Source organism: Rhinatrema bivittatum, chromosome 12 (genome assembly GCF_901001135.1).
Source record: "Rhinatrema bivittatum chromosome 12, aRhiBiv1.1, whole genome shotgun sequence".
NCBI classification, from domain to species: Eukaryota; Metazoa; Chordata; class Amphibia; order Gymnophiona; family Rhinatrematidae; genus Rhinatrema; species Rhinatrema bivittatum.
This window is the reverse complement of record NC_042626.1, coordinates 22,049,318-22,062,649: the sequence shown is the minus strand read 5'-3', so window position 1 is coordinate 22,062,649 and position 13,332 is coordinate 22,049,318. Positions and strand designations below refer to the sequence as shown.

At 44.7% G+C, this 13,332-nt stretch overlaps 1 protein-coding gene across 2 annotated transcripts in view; it reads right to left on the bottom strand.

Annotated features, from left to right (window-relative positions):
- Positions 1-1,245: 1,245 nt before the first annotated feature.
- The window catches only part of TREH (trehalase), a 30,296-nt gene continuing 18,209 nt past the window's right edge, over positions 1,246-13,332 (bottom strand). For both annotated transcript variants that reach the window (XM_029573127.1, XM_029573126.1), the window contains exons 8-15: positions 12,411-12,533; positions 10,132-10,181; positions 9,397-9,597; positions 8,675-8,892; positions 3,951-4,062; positions 2,101-2,213; positions 1,685-1,738; positions 1,246-1,487 (exon numbers count right to left, since the gene is read on the bottom strand). In XM_029573127.1, coding sequence (XP_029428987.1) covers positions 1,338-1,487; positions 1,685-1,738; positions 2,101-2,213; positions 3,951-4,062; positions 8,675-8,892; positions 9,397-9,597; positions 10,132-10,181; positions 12,411-12,533 — 1,021 coding nt within the window. In that variant the 3' untranslated portion in view covers positions 1,246-1,337. The remainder of the gene's footprint in view (positions 1,488-1,684; positions 1,739-2,100; positions 2,214-3,950; positions 4,063-8,674; positions 8,893-9,396; positions 9,598-10,131; positions 10,182-12,410; positions 12,534-13,332) is intronic.

Below are 13,332 nucleotides of genomic sequence, written 5' to 3'. Positions count from 1 at the left end.
CTGGGCCACAGCCTCTCTCATGCACTCTTCCCCCTCCATGCCTTGTGACCCTCGGGGCGCTGCTCAGAGCAGAGTGAAGAAAACACACAAAGAATCCTTTTTCTAAAGGGTGGCTTTTCTCTAGCCTTGAAACGTCTTTTCTAGGAAGTGTTCCTGTTCTTTATAAAACACGTTTATATTGGATTATTTAACGCTAACACCAGGGTCCTTAAGGGTTGGGGTCCCAGTCGGGCCACGAAGCTGCTCACTTTTGATGTCCGTTTCTTGGCTAAGCATTTGTAGACTGCCTGGTGACAATAAAATCGTTTTTCAGTAAAAGGATTTTGGATCTCTCATTGCAGGCATTCGTTTTGCAGAGGGACGGAGGCATTGACAATAACTCGCTGTACAGAAGTCACAACTTAGTTGAGGACGAGGAATTTCTAGCAAGAGTCGCAGCATATTTACATGACCAGTTCTCGCCAGCAATGTTTTCAGTCTAAACTGAGTACTGCTAGGAGTCTCCCCCTTCTCCCCGAGGTGCAGGTATGGGAGGCAGGAGTAGAGGGCAGCCCTCATCCCTGTTGGGATGCTCAGGAGTTATTAGGTCTTCCTTTCCTCACCCCAGAAGAGACAGGGAGGATGCAGACTAAAAGAAATCAAAACATGCGGCAAAGGTTACAAAACTCTTTTACACTCAGCAGTTTTCTTGTTCCTCCTTTGGGTGTTCAACTTCGTTAAGATCCTGGCACCAGGAGCCTTCTTTTGCAACTGCCAGGAAGTTCTCCCCTCCCTTTTTTTTTTTTTTTTTAAAGCTCTTCCCACCCCCAATACATTGTTTGGCAATTATAGCCAGAGTCCTGGGCCAGGGGCCGTGCACCAGGGCAGCTTCCAGAACCCTGAAGCCCACCACTGACTTCCTCATCCCTACCTACCCCCCCCCTCCCCATTTGTGAATTCTGCTCCCCAGCCCATCCGTGGGGCAGAAGACCTCACACTCAGGTGATGAATCTGAGACCTTCCACATGGCAGGACTCGTACATTGAGTTACCATGAAAGCATTTGGGAAATCAAGGAAGTGCAGCTATTTCCTTCGTGATGTTTGTGAGAAACGCACTCTCGCTATGATCAGGTCCAGAAGGGCTGTAGCTTCTAAGAGAAGTAGCTTCATGTCATGTTTCCTTGTGGATGCGCAAATGAAGATTTTTTATACGATCGTTATTTAGGACAACTATAAACCATCCGAATAAAGAGAAACACAACACACAAAAAAGGTAGGTTCTTTTTAACATTTATTCACCACAGTGAAGAGCTTAGACTGCTGCTACTACCTGGAAGCCAAAACTGGACATCTGTAATCAAATCCTTCTTCCAGGTAAGAGAAGAAGAGGCAGAGGCAGGACGGCAGCAGCCAGGGAAGAGCCAACAGTGTCTGCACCCGATACCAGTCGGCTGCCGTAGCGCTCAAGGAGCTGTAACGCCACACCGTTTGTCCAACCAAATCCCTCCTGTAAGATCAGAGATCCCCAGCATTAGATTCACTGAAGCCAATTTCCACTCCTGCAGCATCTCCAAGCTTAGGGCTGGATCCACCCCATTACCTGGTCTGTCCCTGCCTACAGCACTGGTAATGGCGAGGATGCACTGCACCTAACCTGGTAAATAGCTTTTCAGCAGCGCTTTCCAAGTTCAAATCCACCTTTACCTGCACATCATACTCTCCACCTCCTCCTGGCTTCCCATCTCCATTCACATCATACTAGAGAGAGAGAGAGAGGAAGAGAACATGAGCTAGGCAAAGAGCTCAGTGACATTTTCCAAACAGGCATGTATGAAGGAATAGAACAGGAAGTCCCAGACTAGGGTCCCAAGACAGCTGCACTGTAGGGCCCTTGGAACAGTCTGGGAATAAATGGTAAGGGCAGAGCACAGATCAAACAAGCAGACTGAAGGAAAAAAAAAACACTCCTGACACAGGCTAGGAAACCTAACAGTTTTACTGGGAAAGTCAAAATAAGTCTTGGGTGGAAGAATGTCTGTCCACCTAGTGATGCCTTGTGGGTTGGTAATGCAGCAGCTTTCAGCCAGCCTGCACTCTTCCAACGTACCGAGAACATTTACCTTTTCAAACATGGCCTTATACTTCTCGTATGCTGCATAGTTGGTTCTGATCCAGTTCTGGGCCAACTGAAAGGCCATTTCTTGAGCTCTTGCTGAACTTGACTTAGCCAAACCTGTTTAAAAAGATCAGAGAGAAAGGAATGTGTAAAGGCCAATGCTGAGACTCCTATAGTGCTGCCCAGTCCTGGGGTTCATAACCCTGTCAGACCCTGTGGCTTTCCTACTACACAGCAGCCAATGAGAGGCAAGCCCCCTACAGTAGCACAACACACTCCATTCACCCAATAAATAGTGCCAGGGGTTCCAGCGGCAGTATGGGTCCTAGAGAAAACTAGATTTGTAGGGTGTGATCTCTTTCCTTGCACCATAAGCACCACACAGGGTCAGGCAAACTTCCATCAAGCCCAGCATCTCATCTGTTACAGTGGCCAATCTGGGTCACCAATATACCTGGAAGATTCCTGTTTCTGCCTAGCTAATCAAGTATTAATGGACCTGTTCTCCAGAACCTGGTCCAAACCTTCTCTAAACCCTTTGACCACATTTTCCAGCAACAAATTCTCCAGCTTAATAATGCATTGACAGGAAAAAAAAAAAAAAAAAGTCCACTAACTTGTTTTAAATCCTTTTCTCAGTTTCATGGAGAGCCCCCTTGTTTTAGCATTATTAGAAAGGGTAAATAACCAACCTTTATTTACCCATTCCACCCCACTCATGATATTATAAACTTCTATCAGGGCCCCTCTCAGCCGTCTCTTTTCCAAGCTAGAGAGCCCTAACTTGCTTAGTCTCCCTTCATAAGGGAGTCACAGTCTGTCCTTTATCATTTTGGTCGCCCTGCTCCACACCCTCTCTAATTCTGCTATATCTTTATTCAGACGGGGCAACAAGAACTGCACACTATATGCAAGGTGCAACCATACTCATTATGATAGTCTGTTTTATTCTGCATTACTTTCCAAATAATTTCTAACCATTCTAGTTGCTTTTTTGACCACTGCCCATTGAGAGCAGAGAAATACCTACAGTATCTGAATGTAATCCACCTTAAAAAAAAAAAAAAAAGTGTCTGACAGGCAGAATGTAAATTGAATAAATAAAAGATTTCAATGTATTGTCCACAATGATGCTGAGATCCGTTTCCCAATAGTTCCTATAGTTGGGATTATTTTCCTATGTGCATCACTCTGCACTTGTTCACATTCGGGCCAATGCTATACTGTGTGCTGGCTGCAGTGCACGTTTAACCCGCAATCAGACGCACGTTTTGGACGCGTGTCCACATCCCCAATGCAAAATGGGGGCTAGCACGTCTAAAACGTGCGTAGGTAATAGCGCTCATTACATGCAAATGAATGTTGATGAGGCTATTATCTATTCCCCCTCCATGCAAAACAAAAAACAATGTGCACCTCCGGCTTTTCTGAACATCCTCTGGCTTAATATTGTGGTGATATTAAGTTGGAGGGGAAAAAAAAAAGCGTGCCAGTGGTCAGGTTAGGAAAATGGTTGCTCTAAAATTGAGCGTCCGTTTTCCTAAGTGGTTGACGGCCACCTCTCCCAGGCAGCCGCTGCCGAGGGGGCGCTAGGGGCACACAATTTCCTTTTTACCACGGCAGCCCATTAGCATGTAGTGTAGATTAGCATGTAGAGGTGGATCGGCGCCCCTTAACGCACACTGATATTGCATTGCACTGATTAGGTTTTCCCTGCCATTTAGATGCCCATCTCCCCACCTCTTATAGAGGTTTTGGCTTTACGAAGCATTACATGGCTCCTGCCACAGAGAAGCTGTGTATAGGGCCAGCTAGAGACTGGCTCCTTAGCCCAGGATCATGCTCCTTGCTTACCCTCAATTACAATATGCTGCAGAGGGGGCCAGGCATTGGGGAAATCCCACTGCTGCCCAGACTGGTACAAGGAGGTAGGGATCCCGTTCCGGTAGGATAATGCTTCGCTCTCCTGAGGGGACAAACACAGGACGGCATTTTAAAAAGCAACACACAGCATTTTTAAAAATTGTTATATTTCTATCTTGCTCTAAGCAAAGCATATTAGCCAACGCAAAATACAAACACAAAACTCGTGTTTGTGGTGTGAGGGCCCCACGCAGGATCAAATCAAAGACCCAGGGAAGTAGCACAGGCAAAACTGCCTAAGGATAACACAGCACCCACCCCAGGCAAAGTAACAGAGTAACATTTGTTTGCTTGGACTTAATATTCTGCGTCTAGCAGTCCAAGAATGAGTAAAATACCAAAGATAGTGTATTAGTTACGGGACATCCCATGTCTGTATACTGCAGGAATACAGGGCCCCACCGCCTGCACTCCCCTTCAACATCTACAAGCAGAGCCATCAAGTCGGGCATCTAGTCACACAACATCTGGAGGTGCGACAGGGCACGAGAACAGCCACACCACTTCGGGCTTTTCAAGGTGCTGGATCAAACCATTCCAGGAACTCCTGAAGATGCAAAAAAAAAATGAGTCCGAGCACAAGAATAATTTCCCAGTTGATCAGTGAGCAGGAGCATATGCTCCCACTAGGTGGATGTGTGGGACTGACGTTCTTGTACCCAGGGCAGTGCTTACAGGCAGGCGCTCTCCGCGCCAGTCTTGGGTTCTGGGATGCATTGCTGCCAGTGAGGGCCAGCACTCTTCCTACGCTCAGCAACCACTTCTGCCACCTGGCGCTGATCTTCCTCCTCAAAAGATTGCTAATCCAAGAGTTGATGTGGCTCAGCAGGAGGACCAACTTTCTGCAAGGCTTGTCAGTGTGACCCAAAAGCTCAAAGCTGGAACCTGCAGAGACTGCCGTGATCAGTGTCCTGAATGAGAGGTAGTTTCCTCCCTCTAAGCCCAGCTCCTTAGAAAGTGGAAGAAAACATTTCAGACTTCTCTCAATCAGTGCTGATGTATCCTCTCCTTGGTGGAGTCTCTGGACAGAGAAGCTTTTTTTTTTTTTTTTTTTTTTTTTTTTTTAAAATAACCCCTACTCTTCCTCCCAGTACTGAATACCCTTATAAATAAGAGGGCAGTAGGAATGTGCTCCCATCCTCTTCTCATCTAAAAATGGCAAACAGACACCAAAGTGACATCACTTCAGTCCCATGCTGCATAGCTGTACATTTCTATTTTCTTTATTTTGAGGTGTTTTTTGGTGATTTTGGAATTTGTTTTTAATTTTTTTTTCAGTTTAGCAAATAAACTGAATAAAAAAAAACCAAACCAAAAAAAAACCTGAAGAACAAAATCACCCCTGAAAAAAAAAACAAAACCCCAAAAAACAAGATCTCAGGCCTGCACATCTCTACAGAACAGCACTGCAAATATTACACCGACTCAAGCACCAATACAGCAGGCAGACTGCTATACCCAGACACCACCTGCTAGCAAAATCCCTCACCCAGGTCACACACAAAGAACACAGATCCTTACATAATTGTTCTGGGCTTTTTTTTTTTTTTTTGAGTTAGGCCTAGCTTCTCATTTCAATCATTTTTTTTCCTCCAAGGTTCTCCTTTCCATTTTTCATGTATTTCTCCTCTCTCCTTCCCTATATCTGTTTTTTCTCTATTCTCTCCTCAGTCCACTCAAATTTTACACCTCCTAATGTTCCAGTCCTTAGTCATCACCATCAGCTTTCCATCTCCTATTCACATCCTCCCCAGCCCTCCTTACTCCTCCTCCAGCCTTTCACCCTAACTCCCCATTTCTACTCTCTGCATCTCATTCCCTCCCCAACACCTTCTGTCACTTATTTCCTGTCTCTTACCCCCATCTTCCCATCCCCATCCCCACCCTCTTAACCCTTTCCCAGATCCATCCAGTTCCTCTTAACCCTTTCCCAGATCCATCCAGTTCCTCTCCTTTCCAATGCCTTCTCTAGTCCTCCAGGTCATTCATCTCTCAGTCCCAACTCCTTTAAGCCTCTTCTCTTACCACTAACTCTGCCCAATCATCCCCACTGTTTCTCCCCTCCAATTCTTGTTCAGTCTGATTTTCTGCTCTTCCCCATCCCCAAGTCCCTGGTCTGTGCCTTCACTCTATCCGTCCTCAGTTTCCCCCCAGTCCTTGAGTCTCCGCTCTCCCCAAATCCCCAGCCTCCCCTTCCTGCAACCAATTTTTTTTTTGGTTCCTGTTTTCACTCAAATCCCAAACTCTCTCTTCTCCCCCCACCCCCATGGAGCTTCTAACCAACCTAGGACTCAGTGTGGCTGTGGCTTCCAGCTTGAGCCCTCGTCCCTTCTACCCCCTCCCCCTTCCTGCAGCCTGAGATGTCGTCAATGGATAAATCAGCGTGCTCTGCCTCCATCTGCTAGTAGGGGAACATAACCCACCTGTTTGGACTGCTAACAGGATGAAATGGAAACATATGTTCTGAATATATGAAGCCCCACATAATTCAATCTACTATTTGAATTTCAGGGCATCCCGTAGTTCAAACAGACGTTTGAACCACGGGACTTTGCATTTAGAAGATAAGAACATAACACTGCCATAACAAGAGGTCCATCAAGCCCAGTATCCTCTTTCCAACAGTGGCCAAGCCAAGTCACAAGGACCTGGCAGGATCCCATTTATGGAGCCCCATGTGATTCAAACATCTATTTCAATTGCACAGGCTGCGGGAGGGAGGGGAGGGGAGAGGAGGGACGGGGACTCAAGCTTGGAGGCAGCAGCCACCACAGCAGGATACAAGTGCCAGCCAAGGCTGGGGGGCAAGCAAGACCTTTTGGGCAGGGGCCATTTGCTCCCCTGTAGCAATGCCTGTGCTGCCTTCTCCTCAGCTCTGAACTTGAGTGCTCAGAACCCAATGCCTGGTGTGAGCTGGGAGAATGAGACCGGGCTGATTCAAAGGGCCCATCTTTAGGCTTTGGCATCAGAGGATCTTCAGCACAATGAGGCCTCCTGCAGTAGATGCAGCTCTATAAGAACAAAAGAACATAAGAACATGTCATACTGGGTCAGACCAAGGGTCCATCAAGCCCAGCATCCTGTTTCCAACAGTGGCCAATCCAGGCCATAAGAACCTGGCAAGTACCCAAAAACTAAGTCTATTCCATGTAACCATTGCTAATGGCAGTGGCTATTCTCTAAGTGAACTTAATAGCAGGTAATGGACTTCTCCTCCAAGAACTTATCCAATCCTTTTTTAAACACAGCTATACTAACTGCACTTACCACATCCTCTGGCAACAAATTCCAGAGTTTAACTGTGCGTTGAGTAAAAAAGAACTTTCTCCGATTAGTTTTAAATGTGCCACATGCTAACTTCATGGAGTGCCCCCTAGTCTTTCTACTATCCGAAAGAGTAAATAACCGATTCACATCTAGACCTCTCATGATTTTAAACACCTCTATCATATCCCCCCTCAGTCGTCTCTTCTCCAAGCTGAAAAGTCCTAACCTCTTTAGTCTTTCCTCATAGGGGAGCTGTTCCATTCCCCTTATCATTTTGGTAGCCCTTCTCTGTACCTTCCTCCATCGCAATTATAGCCTTGTCCGTGCTGGCCTAGTAGGGCAGAACTTAACTTCTTCCTGATAAGACTCATCTGACAGATCAATCTTGGAGCAGATGCTGCATTGGAAGACACTTGTAACACGTTTTGTGAAAGCTTGTGACCGACATCTTCTGAGCACAGTATGGACACTAAGTTGCTGGCTTTGTCAGGAAAAAAAAAATAGATAATGCTAAATCAAAGGGAAAATACATTTTAAAACAGACAGCCCAAGAAGAAGACAAGGGGGTCCCATGGCCTGGAAGGTCTGTCAAACTGCCACAAAAGGGGGAATGGAAAAATGCCACTTAAAAAATGCCGAGAATCCTAACTAAACACACAAAAGTGAGAAGGTTCACTTAAAACACGCGTGGTAAAGCGCAGAGTTTTCAGCAGAACTAGGGAAGGCAACCATTAGTTCTACCCGGAAGAGGCAAACAGGCACCCACCACACCACGTGGCTGCTGGAGCTATTCTAGCAAGCCCAGGAGGGGAGAAGCAATCTCTGAATCTTCTGGAAAGCTCCAGGAAAAAAAAAAAAAGTGTTACATGCCCGTGCTGTCAGATATCACCCATCTGTGCACCTAGGTGAGCTACTGGTCCTTGAAGGACACTACATTTGCTTATCTGTCAATTTCCTTGTTATCAACTCCAAAAGACAGTTGGGACCGATAGTGGTGCTGGTGCTGCCCACTTTTAAGCTACAATTCAGATTTGCAGATGATTTTACTTCGCTGCTTAGCCTGGATGGTGTACAGTGAAGAGGGAGAATGAGCGATTAATGCTTTTGCTCGCTTCCTATCCCCTCCTTCATTTCATTTTTGTGGCCATATTGAAGAAGTGTTGATTGCCCCTCTGACAGTTGCTGTAATCTATTACCCGCCGCGCACACACAGAAAGAAAACGGAGCGGTAAGGACATTTTTACAACATTCCCTGCAAGTCACGACTTCGGCACTGCGCAACAATCCAATCCCTGGTCATGCAGTAAAGGCCGTAAACCCACCAGAGACCAAAGGGTTTCCCAGTAGGGGTGAGTTTAAGGCTGAGCAGAAAAGGGGGCTTGTCTTACCTCAAGGTACCGAACTGCCATCTCAACAAGCGACTGATCCATGATGCACTCTGCCCATAGAGGGGCCAGGTTGGTAGGGTAGAACGCCTTGTTCCTCTGCTTTGTAACAAGATTGAAATCCAGCCAGATTCCTAGCGCTGTATCCCAGAAAACTGCTTGCACTGCTTCCAAGCGCCTCGTCCGGGCTGCTTCAAACTTCTGCACTTTACTCAAATTTCCTTAAACCAAGACAGAAAACTAAAGGAAATTCCTCTCGGCTTGCCATAATCAGAGGAAGCTCAGCAGCTCTACTCTGCCCCTTCTCTTAGCTGTCTCCTAGATTGTTCACAAATTTTCCCCTCCCCTACCTCTCACACTTCTTCCGCTCCTCTAATCCAAGGTAACGGGGGAAGGCGTGTAATCAAATGTCTAGAAATAAATCCACTGCCTGCATTTCACTTCTGGATGCTGAAGTGCTGCTCCCATTTCTGCTCTAGATCAAGGCAGAGAACGAGAGTCTCCCAGATCCAGACCCGTTACTAACAGCAGACTGCAACCATCATCATTTCCCCCCGCTATAACAGGCACTCAAATGCCCCACCACTTATCACTTCTACCACTGTCACCTAAACCGAGCCTGGATCTAGATCTCACATCTCCTTTCACTAATCCCTCCACCACCGACCTTGAAAACGTACAACTGAAATCTCTCATCAATCCCATCTCTGATGCTTTGTCCTTACCCAGCATTTTATAGAAGGAGGCCAGGAGGCGCTCTGTCTGGCATAGCACAGCATTCAGGTCCACAGGGACAATAGCGCTCGTTTTTGTGTCCCGCAGGGTTCCCGTCTGCTTCGTTACTCCACCGGCGTACCAGCGAGAAGAGAAATCCCATCCGGACTCTGCCGCCGACTTCAGCTCGGCCCAGAGCTCCTGCCTTGCCTCTACAATACAGGAAGGAGCTCAGACAGAGCAGGTGGACACAGACACAGGCACTCTGCAGGCCTTAAAGTTCATCTGAGCCAAAAACAGAGCACACCAAGCATACAAGAACTCGGGAGGGAACAGGATTACTGTCATCTGGGGTAAAACTCTAGAAGGAAACCACTCTCTCTTTACTAAAATGGATTTGTTTCCCCACAGGTACCGGCATTAGGCTATGAGCTACATATGCAGCACTGTGCCCTGAATCAAAACTATCGCAATACTGAAAGGGAGCAAACCAAAACGAAGTATACACAGCAGACACAGTGACTGGTAATGCAGCGTCCGTCCTAACAGAGCTGTGAACTTCAACACCTTGCTTCTGGTTCTTAGCTATCACTCATGGTGTGACCCTGTGCCCAAACAGGGTTTAAGCTCTTGGGGGAAGGCACAATAATTCATCTCATATGATGCTGTGCATGCTGATAGGGTTACACACACACACACACACACACACACACTCTATTATTAAAGCAGGTGGAGCCAGAATTTACCTTCAGTGAGATTTCCTGCTAATTCCAGGTCGACACTGTAGGACTCCGGTCTGTGGGAGCGGAAGTGAAATGTCAAAGTTACGCAGAAAAGCCAACCCCAAGGATTTTGCTTCCCATGATCCAAGCTCAGCTCAGGTTTGGCACAAAGCACAGCACTGAGGCCTATGGGTAGTGTAGCCTCACGGCACCAACACTTGCAGCTGGGACATACGAAGCACTCACCTATGAAGGAGTGACTTTAACCTGGCTAAATACAAAAATCTCCGGTGTTCACAGTCAAATATAAAAATAGCTATTTCTGTATAAGCGGAAAGAACCTGCGCTCTGGAGTAGGAGTGCTCACAGGCTGGATCTAGTCTCAGAAATTCCAGACACAGGACCTAAAAACCTCTATTTTTTTCATTTTTAATTTCTTCTTCTTTTATATGTTAAGTGATTAACGGATGTACTTACCATCTCTTAATGCATGGGCGGTATATTCCCACTTATTTTATGTGCAAAGTCTCGTCTGTTCATTTTCTTACTATCTCAAACCTGTAATAGCAAGAGAAACACTTATCTTAGACTCTGACGCTTAAGCAAATACTGGATAATTTTAAATCCTGATTCATTTAAGAACGCCAACGTGGCCAACGTTTTGCCTCAACTGCTGCTTCAGGGCTTAATGTTTTCTGTAAAAGCAATAGTCATAATCAGCTTACGTCATCTTGGCATTAACTTATTTTACAAATCAAACACTAACTTTTTAGCATCCATATTAGAAGCAGGTTTGCATGCATATTCCTTGCGGCTATACCGGCATTTAAAATGGCAGCTTTTCTTGGCAAATTCACAAACTACGCGAGTGAAATTCAATGCCCAGTTTTACGTCTATATTAATTGGTTGACAGGTAATCCACAACATAAAATCAATGTGCCCCATTCTATGTTGGTATTAAGCCCCAATGGTTCTTCTGTCTACAATTTGAAAATCCATTTTTGTTCCAATGTATATAAGTTTTTATTTCTGTTGCCTCCCCTTGGATGTAGTGAGACTTGATTAATTGCAAACCATATAAGGTCTCGGAAGGAATGATCCTTTTGGATACAAGGTTGCACACTTGGTGCATTCTCTTTCCGGTTGCGTGCACAGCTCCTGTGCTCATTTAGTCGTGTTCTCTGTGTTTTTCCCCACATAATATTTATTGCATGGACACACGATATGTGCAACATATGTGGACACACAGGTGGTAGAATGTTTTAGTTAGTACCCCTTTTCTGTATGCACATATTTAGATTCCTTCACAAGCTGCACAGTGCCCACATTTATAAACACCCATATATTGAATCCTGGTTTTTGATGGAGCTTATTCTGTCATTGGGACTTAATACCAGCATAGAATGGGGCACATTGATTTTATGTTGTGGATTACCTGTCAACCAATTAATATAGACGTAAAACTGGGCATTGAATTTCACTCGCGTAGTTTGTGAATTTGCCAAGAAAAGCTGCCATTTTAAATGCCGGTATAGCCGCAAGGAATATGCATGCAAACCTGCTTCTAATATGGATGCTAAAAAGTTAGTGTTTGATTTGTAAAATAAGTTAATGCCAAGATGATGTAAGCTGATTATGACTATTTCTTTTACAGAAAACATTAAGCCCTGAAGCAGCAGATGAGGCAAAACGTTGGCGTTCTTAAATGAATCGGAATTTAAAATTATCCGATATTGGCTTGAGATCAGAGTCTAAGATAAGTGTTTCTCTTGCTATTAGAGGTTTGAGATAGTAAGAAAATGAACAGACAAGACTTTGCACATAAAATAAGTGGGAATATACTGCCCATGCATTAAGAGATGGTAAGTACATTGTTAATTTAACATATAAAAGAAGAAGAAATTAAAAATGAAAAAAATAAAGAGGTTTTAGGTCCTGTGTCTGGAATTTCTGAGACTAGATCCAGCCTGTGAGCACTCCTACTCCAGAGCACAGGTTCTTTCCGCTTGTACAGAAATAGCTATTTTTATATTGACTGTGAACACCGGAGATTTATATGTATGTAGTATATAGTTCTTTCCTGGTCCCCTGGTTATATTCTATATATTTAACCTGGCTAAGCCAGAAAAACAAGGGGCATCCTCTATCTTTACACAAACCACGCCTGAGAACTAATGTTTACAACTCGACGCAGTTGCACATTTAGAAAGCTAACCACTAGCACTACTTATTCTGCAAAGTCATTAGGACTGCTTACTTTGCTGTACAGCCTATAAAGGAAGTGAAAAGTGAGCAACATTACCTTGGCTCTCCCACTTGGACATTATACCGATTCAGTGTGTAATTCTTTCCACCCAGTGAAACAATCACACTGCGGTTGCTCATCCAAAACTCATACTCCTGCTCCAAGAGGTGAATATTGAGCCTAGGTAACACAATGGGAGATGCTGTCAGAGCCTACCAGGCAAGGGTCTTTTCCACACAGTAGAAGTGGGGGAAAGAGGGGAAGCTGCACTCTGTGGAGGGAGGGAGGGAGGGGAGACAGCAGGGAGTTACAAAGCCTTGTACGAAGGACTAGAGCTAAAAGAAAAAAAAAAGCATAAATTGCCTTATATTCTAATACATTGACCATTTTTTCCCTATGTGACTTTTACTAACCTGGGGGTGACCTATTGTAACCTTGCTGGGCAGACTGAATGGATAGATTGCTCAGCTACAGTTAAAAATACATACAGGAAACACTGATCAATGCAGCATCTCCCTGATACACTTAAGTATGGACAGGTGACTCAGTGTCTTAGCATATATGCAAAATATGCCTAGTTATACACACAAACACAAAAAAAAAGTTGCTTACTTGTAGCTGGTGCTTTGCATGGACTAAAAATATTTACTAAAAATATTTATAGTCTGCTCATAAGAATAAAATCATGCTGAGCTGATTACATGTACAATAAAACAACCAAACATTAAAATATCATACAATTTAAACAAAACATAACACCACTAGAAAATATTACAAATAAATGAAGCTACCAAATCAATGCACACTACATAATGCTTCACTAAGAAGAATGGTTTTAAGCATTTTTCTAAACAATATTATATTCTGGATGTGTCAACTCTACTGGCATTTAATTTCACGTTTTGGCTTCAATAATAGAAAGAGCACGATTAACTTGTCTCCTGCTGTCATGATTAGCCAAGCTCTGCTTTCAGCTTCT